This window comes from Anolis carolinensis, chromosome 4, assembly GCF_035594765.1.
Source record: "Anolis carolinensis isolate JA03-04 chromosome 4, rAnoCar3.1.pri, whole genome shotgun sequence".
Taxonomy (NCBI): Eukaryota; Metazoa; Chordata; class Lepidosauria; order Squamata; family Dactyloidae; genus Anolis; species Anolis carolinensis.
The window spans coordinates 9,136,330-9,153,061 of NC_085844.1; the positions used below are offsets into that span (position 1 = coordinate 9,136,330).

Here is a 16,732-nt window from a genome sequence, read left to right on the forward strand (position 1 = left end):
ACCTGTTAGCATAGAATACTGGTTTCTGATCTTCATGTCACTCATGATCTGTGACATGACTGATTTGTTCATGTTCTGTGGCATCACTACATTGTTAAATCTTGTATTACAAATCTGTAGCAATGAAATGCAAATGGTGCTGATGCCCATGATTCCAGAAGGAATTGCATATTTATTTCACTTTTATTGAAAGAGCAATAAGAATATCAGAAGAACCTTACTCAACAGCAACCGTCTTTTCAATCCTGCATCTTGCTTCCTAGCATAGCCAACCAGCTACCAATGAGAAGCCAAGAAACAAGGCAGATTCTGTTAACAATCAGCAGGCAAAAATGTTTTAACACTCTAAAATATTGTTCAAACCAACACATGGCAACCATGCACTGTAATAATATTAATATAAGGTAGCTTTTCGTAAATAGTTCTAAGATGTGTGATGTGAGTCCCTGTTAGAGTTCTCTTGCATGTCATGTAGACTGTCGGATTTATCTAATCCTACAGAGGAAGATAAACTGCTTGCAGTGTGCAGCTGAGAAAAAATACATCAAAGGACTTAAAATGTATAAAAGTTTTATCACGTACTTTCTCTGCATAGCATCACTGCAGGAATTCTTCTGCTTGTTCCTGGAAAAAGAGTATACTGCTACCTTTAATCTTGATGTTTTTGCATAAGTTAAGAGGTTTTTTAAAAGCAGATTCTGTAGCTGTTATTTTTAAAAGAGGGATGCAATCAGTTGGAAATGGTTTCCCTAAATCAATGCTTGCTGTGTGCAGTGTTTTTTTTGGTTTGGTTAGCTTTACTGCAGGAATTCTCCTGATTCCAGGGCAGAGAATACAAACTGGAATTTCTTCACTTGCAATTACTATTCTTGTTTGTTCATTTGTTTTGGCACAAAAACACATTCAGTCCCTACTGATATTTTTAGTGAAATATGCCACTTGCTGTAAGCAACTGGAGAGACATGTGCTAGAGGAGAAGTATTATTATGATGACAAGTCCAATCAAAAGAGTTCGATTCACCTGTCCCTAGCTTCGGGCCCAGTGTAGAATTTAAAAAATATATATAATTGGAGTAAAAATAGGAGAATGCTGGTCAGTTCTCTGGGAAGATTCACTAAGCAATTATAGATTTTGAGAATTTGATTCGAGCTTTGTAAGTTGCCATATATACTCATATATAAATTGAGGGTAGATTTGAGGGCCAAAATTATGGATTGTGATATGACTCATGGATAGAGGATCATTCTGCAGAGAGGGGAAAGTACCAATGCCACTTGAATGGCCTTGGTACTTTCAACACCATTTTTCTAACCAGGCATTCAGAAATGCCAAAAGCGGTGCCAGAGCAGAGAGAATGGAGGTGCTTTGGTTAGATTCTCCTGGGATGGACTATATTCCTGCTTTTTGCCATTCCACTCAGAGGAAGATGGTTCCTTTATTATTATTATTTTTATTTTATTTTTTTAGGAGAGTTAAGATACAATATCTATATTGACCCATAGATTGATCTTGGCTTTTGGGTTGAATTTTTAACTAAATTTTCTAGACTTCTATATGAGTATAGAATATCCATTTGAGAAAATCAACTGACAATTAAACAACAGAGAGCTTAGTATTCTTGGATGGATAGCTAAGCTATGATACAGTAGTTTGGCTCTGTCTGATTACATAATTTCAGAATCTCACAACTGATAGAGATGAAGTGGATGAATACATATTTAATATGCCTTTATCAGTGAATAGCCAATAACATGAAGAAGTTAGTTCATTGGCCGAATAACAGAGTACAAGAAATGTTGTCATAGAAATTGAAGTTCAATTTGACTGTAGCCATTTTTTAATTTTTTTTTTTTTTGTAAATGTACCGTGAGTAAGAAATTTATAAAAGTGCTTTGGAACTAAACAGTTTGTTAATTGAGTTAACTGTTTTGTAGAAGGAATTCTAACTGTATTTGTGTATTATCTTGTACATTTAAATTGTTACATTTAGCTTCATAATCTCACATAATGTAATGATGCCGTAGTTTAAAAAAATAAGGTGCACAATGTTTCTTAAAACATCACTTATTTTATTTTGCATATTTTAGAAAAGATGTTGGTTTGAAAAGATTTTTTCCGAAGAGTTTGCTGGATTCAGTGAAGGTAATCTTACACTGTGTTCAAATGGCAGAAATTATTTTATATTGAAAAGTAACTATTCCATCTTCTGCTTAATCCAAATAAATACATTTATTTAGTTTGTTTTGCATAATACATCTATGTAGTTTGGTTTTTTTTTTTTTTACAAAGAATGAGATTTTGTAGAATTTATTATATGATATATTACCAATAATACAAATAGATTATACAACTGCCTTAATTTCTATTCCATGGAGTTGAATAAAGATCACTTATCTAGGGTTTCCCCACAGCATTAAGGACACCTCTTGTTCTCCATGCCTCCTCCTTGACTCTTGAAATGGAGAATTATGGGGGTTATAGGACTCAGGTTGCTATATACATTCCTTTTGACTATTTGTTGCTATTGGAGAGAAGAATTGTCCCTTCTTAGGAGAACCCGTTGGCCAGATGTACATAGATCTATGTCACAGAGCAGTTGAATGCTTCTTTGACTCTACTCAAAATAAACTACTTGTAGTTTCAGTTGAAAAAAAAATCTACATTCTCCATAAAACAATTAAGACAGAAATGGAGGATCTATTAGGGATAAAAATCGATTGGAGCAAGAGACAATTTTTTCTCCAGAAAATTGAAGGTGAGGGGGGAATTAAAAAATGGGAACGATTAATAAATTATATGTTAGATGCAATTAAAGCCTCGGTCACCTTAGGCTGGAAGGACCAAAAGAAATGGGATACTAAAACATGGTATAAATATTTAGCAGACTACCTTCTCCAAGACTACATTAGCGAAAGGAAAAGTTACTATAGAATGGGCCAAATCAGAAAGTCATGGGAGGCAAAATGGAAAGACTTAATTTACAGAATAAAGGGGAAAGACAAATATAAGGATTTAAACAAGATTATCCTCATGATCGAACAATTGTAATAAATACAGGCAATTTGTAAACTGTTCCCAGAGAGGGGAGGGAGGGAGAAAAAAGGGGAAGAATGTAAATATGTGTTACCAATGGAAAATGTTCTGAATGTTTGTATAATTATATGAAGCACTATTTACAATAAATATATATATATATTAAAAATCTACACGCAAAAGAATAACTACTCAATCATGTTCTTGGTACCTCAGAAATAAATGGTGAAAACCTTGAAAAGACCATGAGGAAAGATAAGGCTAATGATAGAGCAGTGATTCCCAAAGTGGGCACTACCGCCCCCTGGTGGGCACTGCAGCGATCCAGGGGGCGGTGATGGCAGCTATTAGGACATGGGGGCAGGGGAGGGGTGGCCGGAGACAGGGCTGAGCACCTGAGGCGCCATTTAGGACACGGGGCAGATCTAGGGGGTGGGTGTGGCTTCTTCCCAAGAGCCCGAGACAGGGCTGAGAATCTATACCTCTCCTGAGGTGCTTGTTGGGACACAGAGGGCGGAGCTAGGGGTGGGGGAGGGGCCTCCTTCCAAGAGCACGAGACAGGACTGAGCCTCTGTATACCTCCCCTGAGGTGCTTGTTAGAATATGGGGGCGGGATATAGAGGTCAGGCACTTGGGAAGAGGCCCCGCCCCCTCTAGCCCCGCCCCCTGTGTCCTGGCAGGCGCCACAGGACAGGGATAGAAGCTCAGCCCTGCCTCAGAACTCGTAATTCCGCCCATCCTAGTCCTGGCCGCCCATTTGTGGCCCCGCCCACCTCCCCCTCTCAGCTCTGCATCTTGGACTAGGGGAGAGGCTCAGCCCCACCCTCTTGCGCAGGAGCCATACGCCCCAAGCCACGCTCCCCCTTTCCAGGGGGCGCTTGGTAATATTTTTTCTGGAAAGGGGGTGGCAGGCCAAATAAGTTTGGGAACCACTGTGATAGAGGAAGCATGAGGAATCACTTCCATCCTGAAGGCCAAACTGTATTTCAGAGAAGTTCTAAAAAGAGAAGGGGATGGGGCTAAGAAACACCAGCATATTTTAACATAAAGCTCTCACTGCCAGAAGAGAATCATTTGAATCTTTTAGAATGGCGAGAAAAAGTTCATCCAAAAACCAGTAAACTACCAAATGATTTAGTATAGACTGAGATTAAGACCCTAAACAACATGTAAATATATAAAGAAAGCTTATCTAAGATGCAGTTTGTGGCCTTGCTGTGTTTTCCAAAGACTGCAGTTCAGTTCCTTCTTAGTATAAAATATTCTTTCCCTTTCACATGTCATAGGTTTCTGTGCTTCTGTTCATTGAAAGTAGTTCAGGGCTTTTTTTACCATAGTTATAGAAAACAAAGCCTGGAACTTCTCACTTATCCAATCTTTTGTTTAAAGAGTATGATAAAAAGACAAACAATAGCAATTAGTTCAAGCAGATGGTAGTACTGTACTCAGGCTGATATGATTTTATAATTGTTGGATATTTCAAACAAGATTTGTTAATATAGTAAAATGAGTCTTCTTCAACAACAACCAAACCCTAAATGTTTAACACATCTCCCTTCTGCCTTATAATTATGAGTGTGTTATGTTTCTCTGCTACTGCAAGCAAATACTACTATGATTGTGTTGATAAATGCAATTAACATTCACTCTTATTGGCAGCAACTTATGACCATGTTTGAATGTCTTATTACCTAGGCCAAAAATCTTCGAAAAATGATCCAGCAGACATTTCGACAATTTGCCAACCTCAATAGAGAAGAAAGTATTTTGAAATTCTTTGAAATCCTCTCTCCAGTATACAGATTTGACAAGGAATGCTTCAAATGTGCTCTTGGTGTGAGTATGCTATAATCAGTTGATAGGGTACATTATGAAATAACCAGTCTTAATTGTTATTGTTTAGTTCAACAGTTCATAATCAACTTTTGCAGGCAGAAAAAAGGACAGGCTACTAATAGTGGTATTTAATCCTTGCAAGGAATTGCTCATTGAATAGTTTATTATGCTCTGTCTAACTTTCCATAACGATCCTCTGAGGTGAGTTAGGCAGGCATCTGAGGCAAGTTTCTTGTACCCGAGAAATAATTTCCTGCTCATGCTCTTCCATTAAGTGGGGATTTGATGCTAGGTTTCCCCGTATATGGATGTATAGTCTTCACCTCTTTTATCAGGGTGTTTAATTTATGTTACTTTAAAACTTTTATTTATTATTGAATTGTGCTGAATATCTTTTTCTTTTTAATTTTTTCATACACATATTCATCGCCTCCATTGGATTATTGAATATAAAAGTCCAGCTGGATTATTTCAGTGGAGTTGGCTATTGGTCCAGAGGAAGGAATCAGCTACCTTACAGACAAAGGTTCCAATGTGAGTCTTCATATGCTTTGAGGTATATGGTATGGTATATTAAGATTAATGGAAGACCAAAGTCTATTGAGAAAAACTGAATAAATGGGAACCAACTTGAATGAGCTCTGTGCTTAGGAAGTGGAGAAAGTGAGGCATTTATAGTTCATGACTTTTCAAGGGAGAGGCCACAGAACCTGTAGACATTACAGATGCATGCAATTATTTTTACTTTTAGAATAAAAAAGCCCTGATTTGCCACAAAAAGAAGAGCATTTCAACATATTACAGCAAATCATAACTAAGTAGTAGTAACTAATGATAGGAACATATAAAACATTTAAAATGAAACAGTCAGGTCAGGCTAGCCTTGCATTGTTAAATAAAATATTTAGAACTTTCACTTGAAGGCTTCTTCCAAAATCAAAGTATGTCTTCTTGGCTTTTACTATGTGACACTAAATATATACATTTTTCCAAGGCTCCCCTTGAAGGACTCCAGTTGAGTACTAGCAATTTGAACACAAAGGGTTAACCTAGATCCAAGTTGAGAGGGGGCTTTTTAAACATGTCTTCGTTCCAGTAAATTTTTGTTAGTTAATCACCTGCTCCTCATGTGCGCCCAGTTTCAAAAGCTTCACTAACTAAGATACCTATAACAGTAGCAACTGTTGCTATAACTTTAGCAAAAGGAACATGACCTTTAGCTTTATTTCTGCTTTTTATTAGTTTTACACAGTGTCACTGACCTTATGGTAACTAACTACTGGATTTTTGGTAGGTATAATTTGAGGCCTTTTCATTACTTTGTTTTGTAGCTTGTTTCTGTTTCTTTTTGCTACATTTATCCGAGCGTGAATATGAGTGTGTGTGCGCACCTTCAAGTCATCTCTCAACTTAGAGGCATCCCCTGAATTTCATAGAGTTTTCTTAGGCAAGACATGCTCAGAGGTGGTTTTACCAGTTCCTTCCTCTGAAATATAGGTTACAGCATCTGGTCTTCATTAGTGGTCTCCCACCCAAGTATCGTTCAGGGCTGGGCCTGCTTTACTTCCAATATCAAACAGGATCAAGTGCCTTTAGGATATTTAAGCCCTTCTTTATCAATAAGGAAACACAAATGCCAAAAGCAAACTCAGAAACATGCAAGTTGGTAACAGTTCTTATTTCTAGGTGGGGATCTTACATCATTTGCAGTTAGGGTTGCCATTTATATCTGTTTTCTTTCCTGTTGCCTGACTTGTTCTCAAAAAAAAAAAAGGAATGTTGGTAGCAAGATATGGGAAATATCAAGCAGATTCTTGTTTCTTTGCCCTGTTGCATCAGAATGGAATATTCTATATTACTTAATAATTCTTTCTCTTTCTTCTACATTTCTCTGTAGCCTACCCACCTGGCCGATTTCCATCAAGTACAAACTATTCAATATTCAACTAGTGAAGATAAGGACAGGAAAGGCGTGCTGCAAATGAAAATAGCTGGGGCACCAGAAGTAAGTTGTTGACGTTTTTTTCATTATTTGGCAGTGAGGGCTACTCCATCAATTGTTGTTGTGTTTCCAAATTAGGGCAAACCTAAGGTGAACCTAATCATAGGGTTTTCTTGGAAGGATTTGTTCAGAGAGAGGCTGAGAGAGTGTGACTGCTTGAGGACACCCATTGAGTTTCCATGGCTGAGTGGGTATTCAAATCTTCGTCCTCAAAGCTTATAGCCCAGTGTTCAAACTATCACACAATATTGGCTCCCATGCATCAAGCAGAGCATAGAAATGTAGAGATGGTCTGTATCAACTCATTACCCCAGGCACTTCTTTGAGCAGAGACCTCTATGTTTTCTGGCCCCAACTGACATGATGAGGGTGCTATATATTAAGGAAAAACAATGTATGCCCACAAGCACAAAGATATATGCTATCAATAGTCAATAAACTGTTATATACAATGTAGACTTATATTGAGTAAAATACACATAGTACAAAATATACAATTACAATGGTATAACACAGTAGATCCTGACTTAAGCAATACGTGTTCTAAGCATAAACTTTCAACTTGTAGAAACAATATGTTGACCCGAACAGTACGGAGAACACAACTGGTTTCGTATGTATTTATGTGGAGATGTATATATGATTTTGTTAATTCAACATGATATCCACAGATAATTCACCTGAGGAAGACCTAGAGTCGAAACCGGTCTACACTGTATATAACGATTTATTGACTATTGATAACATATATCTTTGTGCTTGTGGGCATACATTGTTCTTGGTTATAGTCAGGAACCCATTTACTTAGTGCTATATATTAAGGCCCATGATGTAGTCTTATTCTTATGAGCTAATTGAGTACATAGTGGTAGACAACCTGTCTCTTCTATGAATTGTGGGAAGCATGTGCACATACTATCTAGTCCTCTTGTAGTTTTTGCTGTGAATCATTGTTATGGTTATTAACGAGAATCCATTACCGATTCCTGTAGGTGCTTATTATTAATAGCTTTTAATTGCTTAAATTGGCATATGTGTTAATGATTATACAGGTCAAGAGTAGGCAACTATGAATGGAAATAGTTCTAATCTTCAAACTACTCTTGCTAGATTCTGCCTGTACTGAGCATTATTACCAATTATGTGTATAGCAGATAGCAAAGTAGTGGCAAAAGGGAAAGAACACTGAAATGGAACATCGTGTTCTTAAAACCCTGGGTGTTTCCTCTATTCATAGGTTATCGCTGTATAAGCATTCTGTTCAACTTACATGATACAATTTAGAAAAAGATGGGTCTAGTTAAATCCGCCTTTGAAGCTGGTGTGGCTTGAAAACACATTCGGTATCTGTTTTGATTTTGCTAATAAATTTGTTTCATCATGTCTTGTTTGTGTTAATTGTTTTTGTAAATTATATGAACAGGTAATCAGCTGGTATTCCAGTTCTAGATATTAGTTATTCATATTCAGTATTGCTGACATCAAGTAGATTTTTACAAAATTCCATTAATTTTATAAAATGTATTCTAGTATCTAGATGCATCTAGATGTGTAGAATGAGCAACATGTGAAACACCTGTGTCTCTGTTTATGCCAGCTTGCATGTTTCATTTTTCATGGAGCTGCCCAACTTAGATGATTTTAGGGCATAATCATCAACACACACTTTTCTGTTTACTGTTTTTCAGATGCATGCTCAGCTCTGATGTAAGAACTCAGCTGTTCTACTAAATGTTTGTGCCTATAAATAATGTGTCTTTGTTTGGTGCCCTGTTTTTTCCTCTCTTTCTGTAGCCTCTGACAGTGACAGCACCATCCTTAACCATTGCAGAGAACATGGCTGACTTGATAGATGGTTACTGCCGGCTAGTCAATGGTGCAACACAATCTTTTATCATCAGGCCCCAGAAAGGTAAGATAAATCTTACTTTTACAGCCAACTGGTGCTATATCTAGTCAGATGTGGTGGCTAACATTTGAAAATGAATTAGAATACGAATCAAGCTGGCATAATTTCTGTTCTCTATGAGAAAACATGATTTCTGCTGAGCAAAAAGCTACATGTAAAACTACTACTTAGAAACTCATAATTCCAGTAATACTGCTAATGCTAAAATGGTAACTTAGCAAGCCTGTAATTTAGCCACAATCCAGAGTCTTTGGCTGATATTTTATGTACTAAGGGAATACTGCCTGGTACATCCTCGACAAGAAATTTGTCCCTTTTTTCCAGATCATCTGTTTTTGTCTGTTTGGTATATCATCTCTTTATGGATTGGAAATCTTTTTTTAAAATAAACTCCTATATCTTATCAAATTATCACATTCTTTGTTTCTTGGATTTTTTTTATATCCTACTCTTTCTTCCAACAGTTCTGAGTTCTATACATAATACTGAATTCACAAATTACTCTTCATAATAATTCTGTGTTAGGGAAGGGTGGGTTAGGCTGAGACACACCGATTGGCCCCAAGTCACTCTGTAATTTATGTAGTGACAGTACTAACTACAAAGTCACTCAGTAATTTATGTAGTGACAATTTAGAAAAGCTGTTAAATTTTTGTATAAGCAATTCTAGTTTTATTTCATTACATTTTAGACTAGCATAGTTGCTGTCATTTTACCCTTATTTTTTACCCAGTTTTAGCCCAACACATACTTGTCTGTTTAGAGAACTATGTGTGTTGGAGCAAAGCATAGTTCCTGCCTTTAGCCACACAGTGAGGAAACCTTGTTCAGCGTGGTGTGACTCTATTTGTTGCACATCAGCAAATAGTCTTTGTGGCACTTAGAATAGAGTACTGACTTTGGGCAATAGATTTGTTAAAATGTAATCTTAATGGAGCTGTTCCTGAGATCTATCAGTTTCCTTGGGGAGAACAGTTGTTTTAGAACAAATGTTGTGAAAAAATACTTTTAACATTGTAGCAAGATTGTTGCTGTAACAAGTGATTGGATGATATTGTTGGAAAAGTAAGGTCTTTATGAAAAGGAAGCAAATATTTCAGTCTTTACTCGTACTATAAATTGCTTTGTCTATTTATCATCAGAAACTTTTGTTATGCAATTTAGCTTATGTGCTTATTCAGAATTACAATTCAGAATTACAGTTTCCATCACAAAATAACTGTTTCAAGTGCTGTTTATTGGCATCATCAAAACCACACAAAACCTTTCAGCCATAGGGGCTCCCTGTAGCTCCCTATCATGCCATAAGATTGCATTTTTGGTGCTGCTGTGTAGAAGGATCCTGCAGCAGTGCCATGCTAACCAAATGATGATTTGGGAAGATGCATAACTGAATAAGACAAATATGAAAATTTGGGATGCTTTTCACAGCCTCATTGGGCACTTGATGAAAATCAGTAGAAATCATTTAGATACAAATTGGCAGGTGGAGTGGCTCTGACTTGAATATCCATTTTCCATCTCATATTCCTGCTGCTTTACTAATCTAGGTAATCATATTTTTGGCCCTGAGGGCCAGCACTTACTATAAACTTCTGTAAGGAAAATAACAGCAGCAATAATCATCTTTAGAAGAGTAAGTCTTGAGTGCATCTATACCATAGATTTATGCAGTTTGATTCTAGTTTAGCTGCAATGGCTCATCCAACGGAATTCTATGTTTGGTTATTTAACTACAGGACAAAAATAAGAGCAGTGTAAACCTTTGTATGTCCAGAAGTTGTTTTTTTTAAATTATACTGATAATTTGTTTTATTTTTATTTTTGATTGCTATTACACTGAGAATGAAAAAGTTGATATGGAATGACTGACCTACAATGATAAGTTTGTTTTACAGTTAATGCTTAAATGCTAGTACTTTAATGTTCTGTATTTCATGGAGACAAACCATAAATATTTAAATACTACTAAAGCAGAGAGAAGTTGACCAGATCTGATTTTTATTTATATCCCCAACTGATACATAATATTTCAACCTTGATTAGCCGTAGTTAGCAGCAACTTTATATTCAATCTATGTTTTTTAAGTAACATATGGCATCAATTATGTGTTTTTCTCTTCTTGTAGAAGGCGAAAGAGCTTTACCATCTATACCAAAGTAAGTCATAATTCTTTGTGTTTGGAAGTATGATTTCAAGGTATTTGTAATTTGGGATTTTTTAGCTTTGTTTTTATATACAATTATAAACAAGTTGAGTTCTTATGAGGACAGACAGGATACAGTTAAATTAATAAATTTGCAGAATAGAAAATTAGAATTTCATATTATATTTTGATTTTTATGCAGCTGAAACTTTTTTAAAAAATCAGTGAGTTGCTGATAGTTGAATGTATTTTTATGAACCATTAAACCTGACTTATAATGACCCTAAGGTAAACTCATTAGAGGGTTGCCTTTGCCTCCTTCTGAGAAAGTGTGACATGCCCAAGGTTACCAAAAAGGGTTTCCAAGGCCAAGTTTGATTTGAACCTCATCTTTCAGGGTCATATGTCAATGCTGAAACCACTATACCATGCAGGTGTAGAGATTTGAGTATGTCAGTTAAAATGCTTAACTCTGTGTTAGCACTTTGGTCTTACTTCACATTTAGTTCATGGATACATAATTGATCTGGGGTACCTTAACTCATTAAACTCTAATGCTAAACCCAAACTGAACCCTAAAGAAGAAAGTCAGATCTGAAACCTAACTTGCATTTCAACTTTTAATCAAATTGTCATTTGCTTTTGAACTGTATTAAGATAAATTTATTGATGAAGTTTAAATTGGCTTCTCAAAGTTTTTTTTATTCTTACTGCTCTGAGTAAATTTCAAATGTAGAATCATCTCTCCCACCTGATAAAAGTTTTGTCTATAAGAAAACGAATTAGTCTGGCTAATCAAAATAGGTATCTTGACAAATTGGGCTGCATATAATGTGCCACATTAACAAATTTGAATGTCTATATTTCAGGTTGGCCAACAATGAGAAGCAAGGAATACGATCTCATACAGTATCTGTATCAGGTAAGAATAGCACAAAGACTGCTGTATTTGGATAGTTTTACAGATATTTCACAGGTGATACTGAATTTAAACAAATTGTCAGTGAACTTCCTGTTAAGATACACATTCTGACATTATCAAAGACTGTCGTATAACTCTGCCTTTGCTTGCTTTTCCCCCCACCTCCCCTCCAGCGATGACTTGCTTCTCACTTCAATTTTTAATTGGCTTATTTAGCTTGATTTATTTGCAACTGGAGCCCCCAATGGCGCAGCGTGTTAAAGCACTGAGCTGCTGAACTTGTGGCCCCAGCTTCTGCCAACTTAGCAGTTCGAAAACATGCAAATGTGAGTAGATCAATAGGTATCGCTCCGGCGGGAAAGTAATGGTGCTCCATGCAGTCATGCCGGCCACATGACCTTGGAGGTGTCTACGGACAACGCCGGCTCTAAGGCTTAGAAGTGGAGATAATCACCAACCCCCAGAGTTGGACATGACGACTTAATGTCGGGAGAAAACCTTTACCTTTACGATTTGCAACAAGGTTCCTGGAGAAACTATAGCAGAAGCTGACCAATCAAGAACCACTTGGGAAAGTTATCACTTCATTTAACTGCAATTTTTAATGCATCCAAGTTTGAATAAGATAGACCAAAATAGAAACAATAAGTACAGCTTTTACTTTTAACATTCAGCCTTTGGGTTCTATGGGATTTAAATCTACAGTCTCAAGTACTTTTGTATGTATTATTTTAAATCATCAAAAGTCATTTGTGCATAAATATGGATACATTGCTATACTGACTCCAATTGGATCCTTGTGTGTATTCTTGTGACTGCCATACATTTTCTAACCATTATTTGCATGAAGCAATTTCAAGTCCTAGCATGCTTCCTTCAGGTTTTGGTGTGAGCTGCTGATGTGTTGAATTCATGCCTTGGGCCAAGAATGTTAGTGTGAGAATCATATGGTAGTTTTAGTATATTATTGCTTCTGCAGAACATGTGTTTTTTTGGTTAATTTGATGGAGGTTATGTTTCAGATAATTGTGTTGAAAAAGCACTCTTTGCCAGAGGACACATTACAATTGCTTTTAACAATGAAAGCAACAGATGTACCCAAACAAAAAATTATAGTGACATAAACTTTGACAGTTCATAGTATACAAATGTTATTAATGAGCTATAGTGATACCATCACAAACTACAGAATGATAGCTATATTCCTGATGGTGTTTGAAGTGAGTTGTAACCTGAAAGCTTGAAGTAAAACAGGGCTATATAGTTTCCAAAATAATCTTTAAAATTTAATTGTATATAGAATTGACATTGTAAAGATGCCATAAACCTAGATACCAAATACATGATTTTGTCCTACAGCAAAATAGCATAAACATAGAATTGTGCTCTTTGATGTTACCAGCATTATTTATACTGATAATTGGCACACATTGGCAGTTTTATTTTAGATTCTTTCTCTAATTGTGTTTAGCATGGGGTTTTAGCCTTATTTACAACAGCTGGGGGGTGATCAGGTAATCCTTTTCATTCACCTATTTACCACAATCCCAAAATACCGTTCTTAATTATTTGATATCAGTACACACCCTATCAATATGTATGTGAAATTGGATTATTTATTTTGCCATGATATGCATAATTTAGAATTGCTTGTGTTAAATCTCTTCAGCATTTAAAAATGTCTGTCATTATTAGCTCTTCATAAGGAAGGATCTCTTGGGGACTGCTTCCATTGCTTTTGTTCAGTCTTGGCAATGGATTCAAGAAACAGTACAGGGCACACTATATATTTTTTGAGTTCTGCCATTGAAGGAAGCATATACAGTTCTAAATTAGGGTTTTTCCTTGTATACATGAAGATGTAGATGAGAAGAGAGAAGCACATTAGCTTATGCATGTGGCAGAAATACCTTCTATATTTCACAATAAGGACTTTTAGAGCAATGAGCTAGGCTTTTATTTTTTTAGATATATCTTTTTAAAAGAATACACCCAGAAATCTAATGTAAACTGTGCCCTTGATATCCATTAGGTCATGTTTCTAGGACCCCTTGTGGATATCAATATCCATGGATGCTCAAATCCCATATATAGTGGTATAGTAACATGGTGTCCTCAATTAATGGCATAATCAAGGCTTGGTTTTTCAATTTAAAATGGTAGAATCTGTAAGTAGACCGTGCTAGGCAACATGTCTGTTGGCTTAGTGCCTTCTGCCCCTTACAGCTCACTTTCCATGCAGCATGTATGAACATGAGCCATCATGTACCACAAGCAGCAGACTTGAGGGCTCAGGATTTACCTTCGTCTTTCCCCATGATGTGTACATGCCTTATCCAAGAATGCCAGTATCCCTTCGTTTGTCTTATTTCTCCACACCCTAATCCCTTTTTCTCTTGTGCCTGACAAGACTACTTACCCCTGCATTTGCCCCACATCCCTGCAAAGGAAAAAGCCAGAGGAGGGAGGAAGAGAAGTGCCAATAGAGCAGGCATACTGGCTGTTAGGAATTGTGGGAGTTGAAGTCCAAAACACCTGGAGGGCCAGAATTTGCCAATGCCCTGCAATAAAGTGGAAGGAAGAGAGAAAGCCCATCCTTTCAGGAGTAGCAGCCACTTCAAGTGAAGCAAGGAGGGAAAATCTGAAATGAGGCAAAGGGGAAAATACAATAATTCCCTCCCCATATGGTTCCTGGGACTGTATTGCAAACTGCTTTGCTTATAAAACTACATCTTATCTAAGGCACTTGTGTTTTTTTTAACTGGAATTTTTTCAGTTCTGTTTTCATTTGTTTTTCCATTTACATTTCATGCACAAAACTTCATGGAACTCCTGATTTGACAAGAATGATTATTCAAACTCTTTTAGTTCATAGATCATGTATCACATTGTTACATTAAAAATGCCTTTCACATTGTAAGATCTGGAAGAAGTTGAACTCATAATTGTTCCTCTTACCTTTGTCTTTGATGTTTTTATTTCCAAGAAGCAAAGTAAGACATGTGTTTCTCTAATAGTACGTACAGAGAAGAAGGAAGTGCTGAGTTCATTTATTTCAATATTTTTTCACAGGTTTTGTGTGTGTGTGTGTGTGTCAGGAGCAACCGGAGTTGCTTCTGGAGTGAGAGAATTGGCCGTCTGCAAGGACGTTGCCCAGGGAACGCCCAGATGTTTTGATGTTTTACCATCCTTGTGGGAGGCTTCTCTCATGTCCCCGCATGGAGCTGGAGCTGATAGAGGGAGCTCATCCGCACTCTCCCCGGGTGGGATTCGAACCTGGCAGCCTTCAGGTCAGCAACCCAACCTTCAAGTCACAAGGCTTTTATCCCCTAGGCCACAGAAGGCTCCTATTTTTGTTCACAGTGAAAAGCTATAACAATATTGTGCTTCCTTGTGTTCATTTAGTTTCGGTGTCCTGATAAGTTTATCTTTCCTTCCAAATAATTCTCTCTCTCTCTCTCTCTCTCTCTCTTTCTCTTTCTCTTTCTCTTTAAAATCTTATTTTCTGCTTCTTGGTAAAGGAGTCTATCACTGTCAACATAAAGTAAAGAAAGCCAGGCGCTTTCTCCCTTTCGTCTTCTGTTCACATGAATCACCACATAAGGGTACTGCTCTGCTCCTTGTTCAGGTTGCGTGATTAACCTAAAGGCTGAACAATACTAACCCTTTAAGGTTTTGTTCACCTGAGGCTGAAGTTAAATGGGAATCAGAGATCCAAGAATTATCCCAGTGAAATTTTGGAGATAAGCCCTCTCTTCCCTGGGACTACTTTTTCAGTAAGTCCCAGGCAATATGTCCAACTCTTATGGATGTTGGAGCCTTTGTAGTGGAGGCAAAACAACTGAGTAATGTCAGTAGAAAAACTATGAATCCTTCACTGAATATATTGCTTGGGCTCATACATTCTTGGACCCCTGATTTGGCATGCAGTTGAATGTCCTAGAATAGCTGTGGTAGAAATGTATGGAGGTAATTTACCTTAGTAAGTGATTTGTAGCTAAGCTCTGCTGACTGCTGCATACAGATCTTGGGGCTTGCATAGGCATTACTTCTGGATGGCATTGTCTGTGAGAAGGTGTCACGACCCAGGCTACAGAGCACCAATAACCATACGCAGAGGCCAGATTCTATCTAATATCTTTATTAAGGAAATATATAAAGTTAGTAAAAACAAATGTAAAAGTTAGTCCAGAAGCAGACCTTTCAGGAAAGGTCAAAATTAGTCCAAAGAAACAATGTCCAATATGAAATATTAAGGTCCAAAGTTGTAATCCAATAACCGAAACACTCACTTTGCCAGGCAAAGTGAGGGGAGATGGCAAGGTCCTTTAGTCCATGAACTCGAGCAAGGCTAGGAAATAACTTGATACTTGATACAAGGCTTGAAACGTGGAACAAGGTAACGAGGAACAAGAACAAGGTCCGTGGAATAACTTGGTAAAATCCGTGAAACAAGGCAAGGGTTAGTCCTGGGAAACAAGGCAAGATCCGTAGGTAAACAAAGGCTGGGAAACAGGAGCGGAGGCTGGAAACAAGGCAAGGCTTGAGCAGGAACGAGGCTTGAATCGGAGCGCGCTGTCCAGACACAACTCGCTCCGGAGGCTGACGAATTGACTCCGCGAAGTTACTACGCGGGTAAAACACCTATATAGAGTCTAACTTTCCCGCCGAAGCAGTTCTCTGGGAACCAGAAACGAAAGCTAAACTCTGAGACCAGATGTCTGACTCCTTAAAGATTCTCACGAAAAGCAGACTTAATTGGGTACATTCTTAGCTGCTATCCTCGCACTCCTGCGCGAAGCTGCTTCCAAACCCCTCTGTTGTTTACAAAACTCATGGCGAGAGAACACGGGAGATGTAGGCTCAGGGTTTGTTTGACAT

The 16,732-nt window shown here is 37.4% G+C and overlaps 1 protein-coding gene across 9 annotated transcripts in view; it reads left to right on the forward strand.

The window, feature by feature from the left end:
- Positions 1-16,732, forward strand: part of ptk2 (protein tyrosine kinase 2) — a 261,873-nt gene that overhangs the window by 167,436 nt on the left and 77,705 nt on the right. For 5 of the 9 annotated variants that reach the window (XM_062979966.1, XM_062979967.1, XM_062979962.1 and 2 more), the window contains 8 exons: positions 2,089-2,143; positions 4,730-4,870; positions 5,327-5,404; positions 6,768-6,875; positions 8,667-8,784; positions 10,912-10,942; positions 11,799-11,851; positions 15,373-15,456. In XM_062979966.1, the coding sequence (XP_062836036.1) occupies positions 2,089-2,143; positions 4,730-4,870; positions 5,327-5,404; positions 6,768-6,875; positions 8,667-8,784; positions 10,912-10,942; positions 11,799-11,851; positions 15,373-15,456 (668 nt within the window). The remainder of the gene's footprint in view (positions 1-2,088; positions 2,144-4,729; positions 4,871-5,326; positions 5,405-6,767; positions 6,876-8,666; positions 8,785-10,911; positions 10,943-11,798; positions 11,852-15,372; positions 15,457-16,732) is intronic. The other 4 variants (XM_008108306.3, XM_062979964.1, XM_008108308.3 and 1 more) reach the window with 1 other exon arrangement.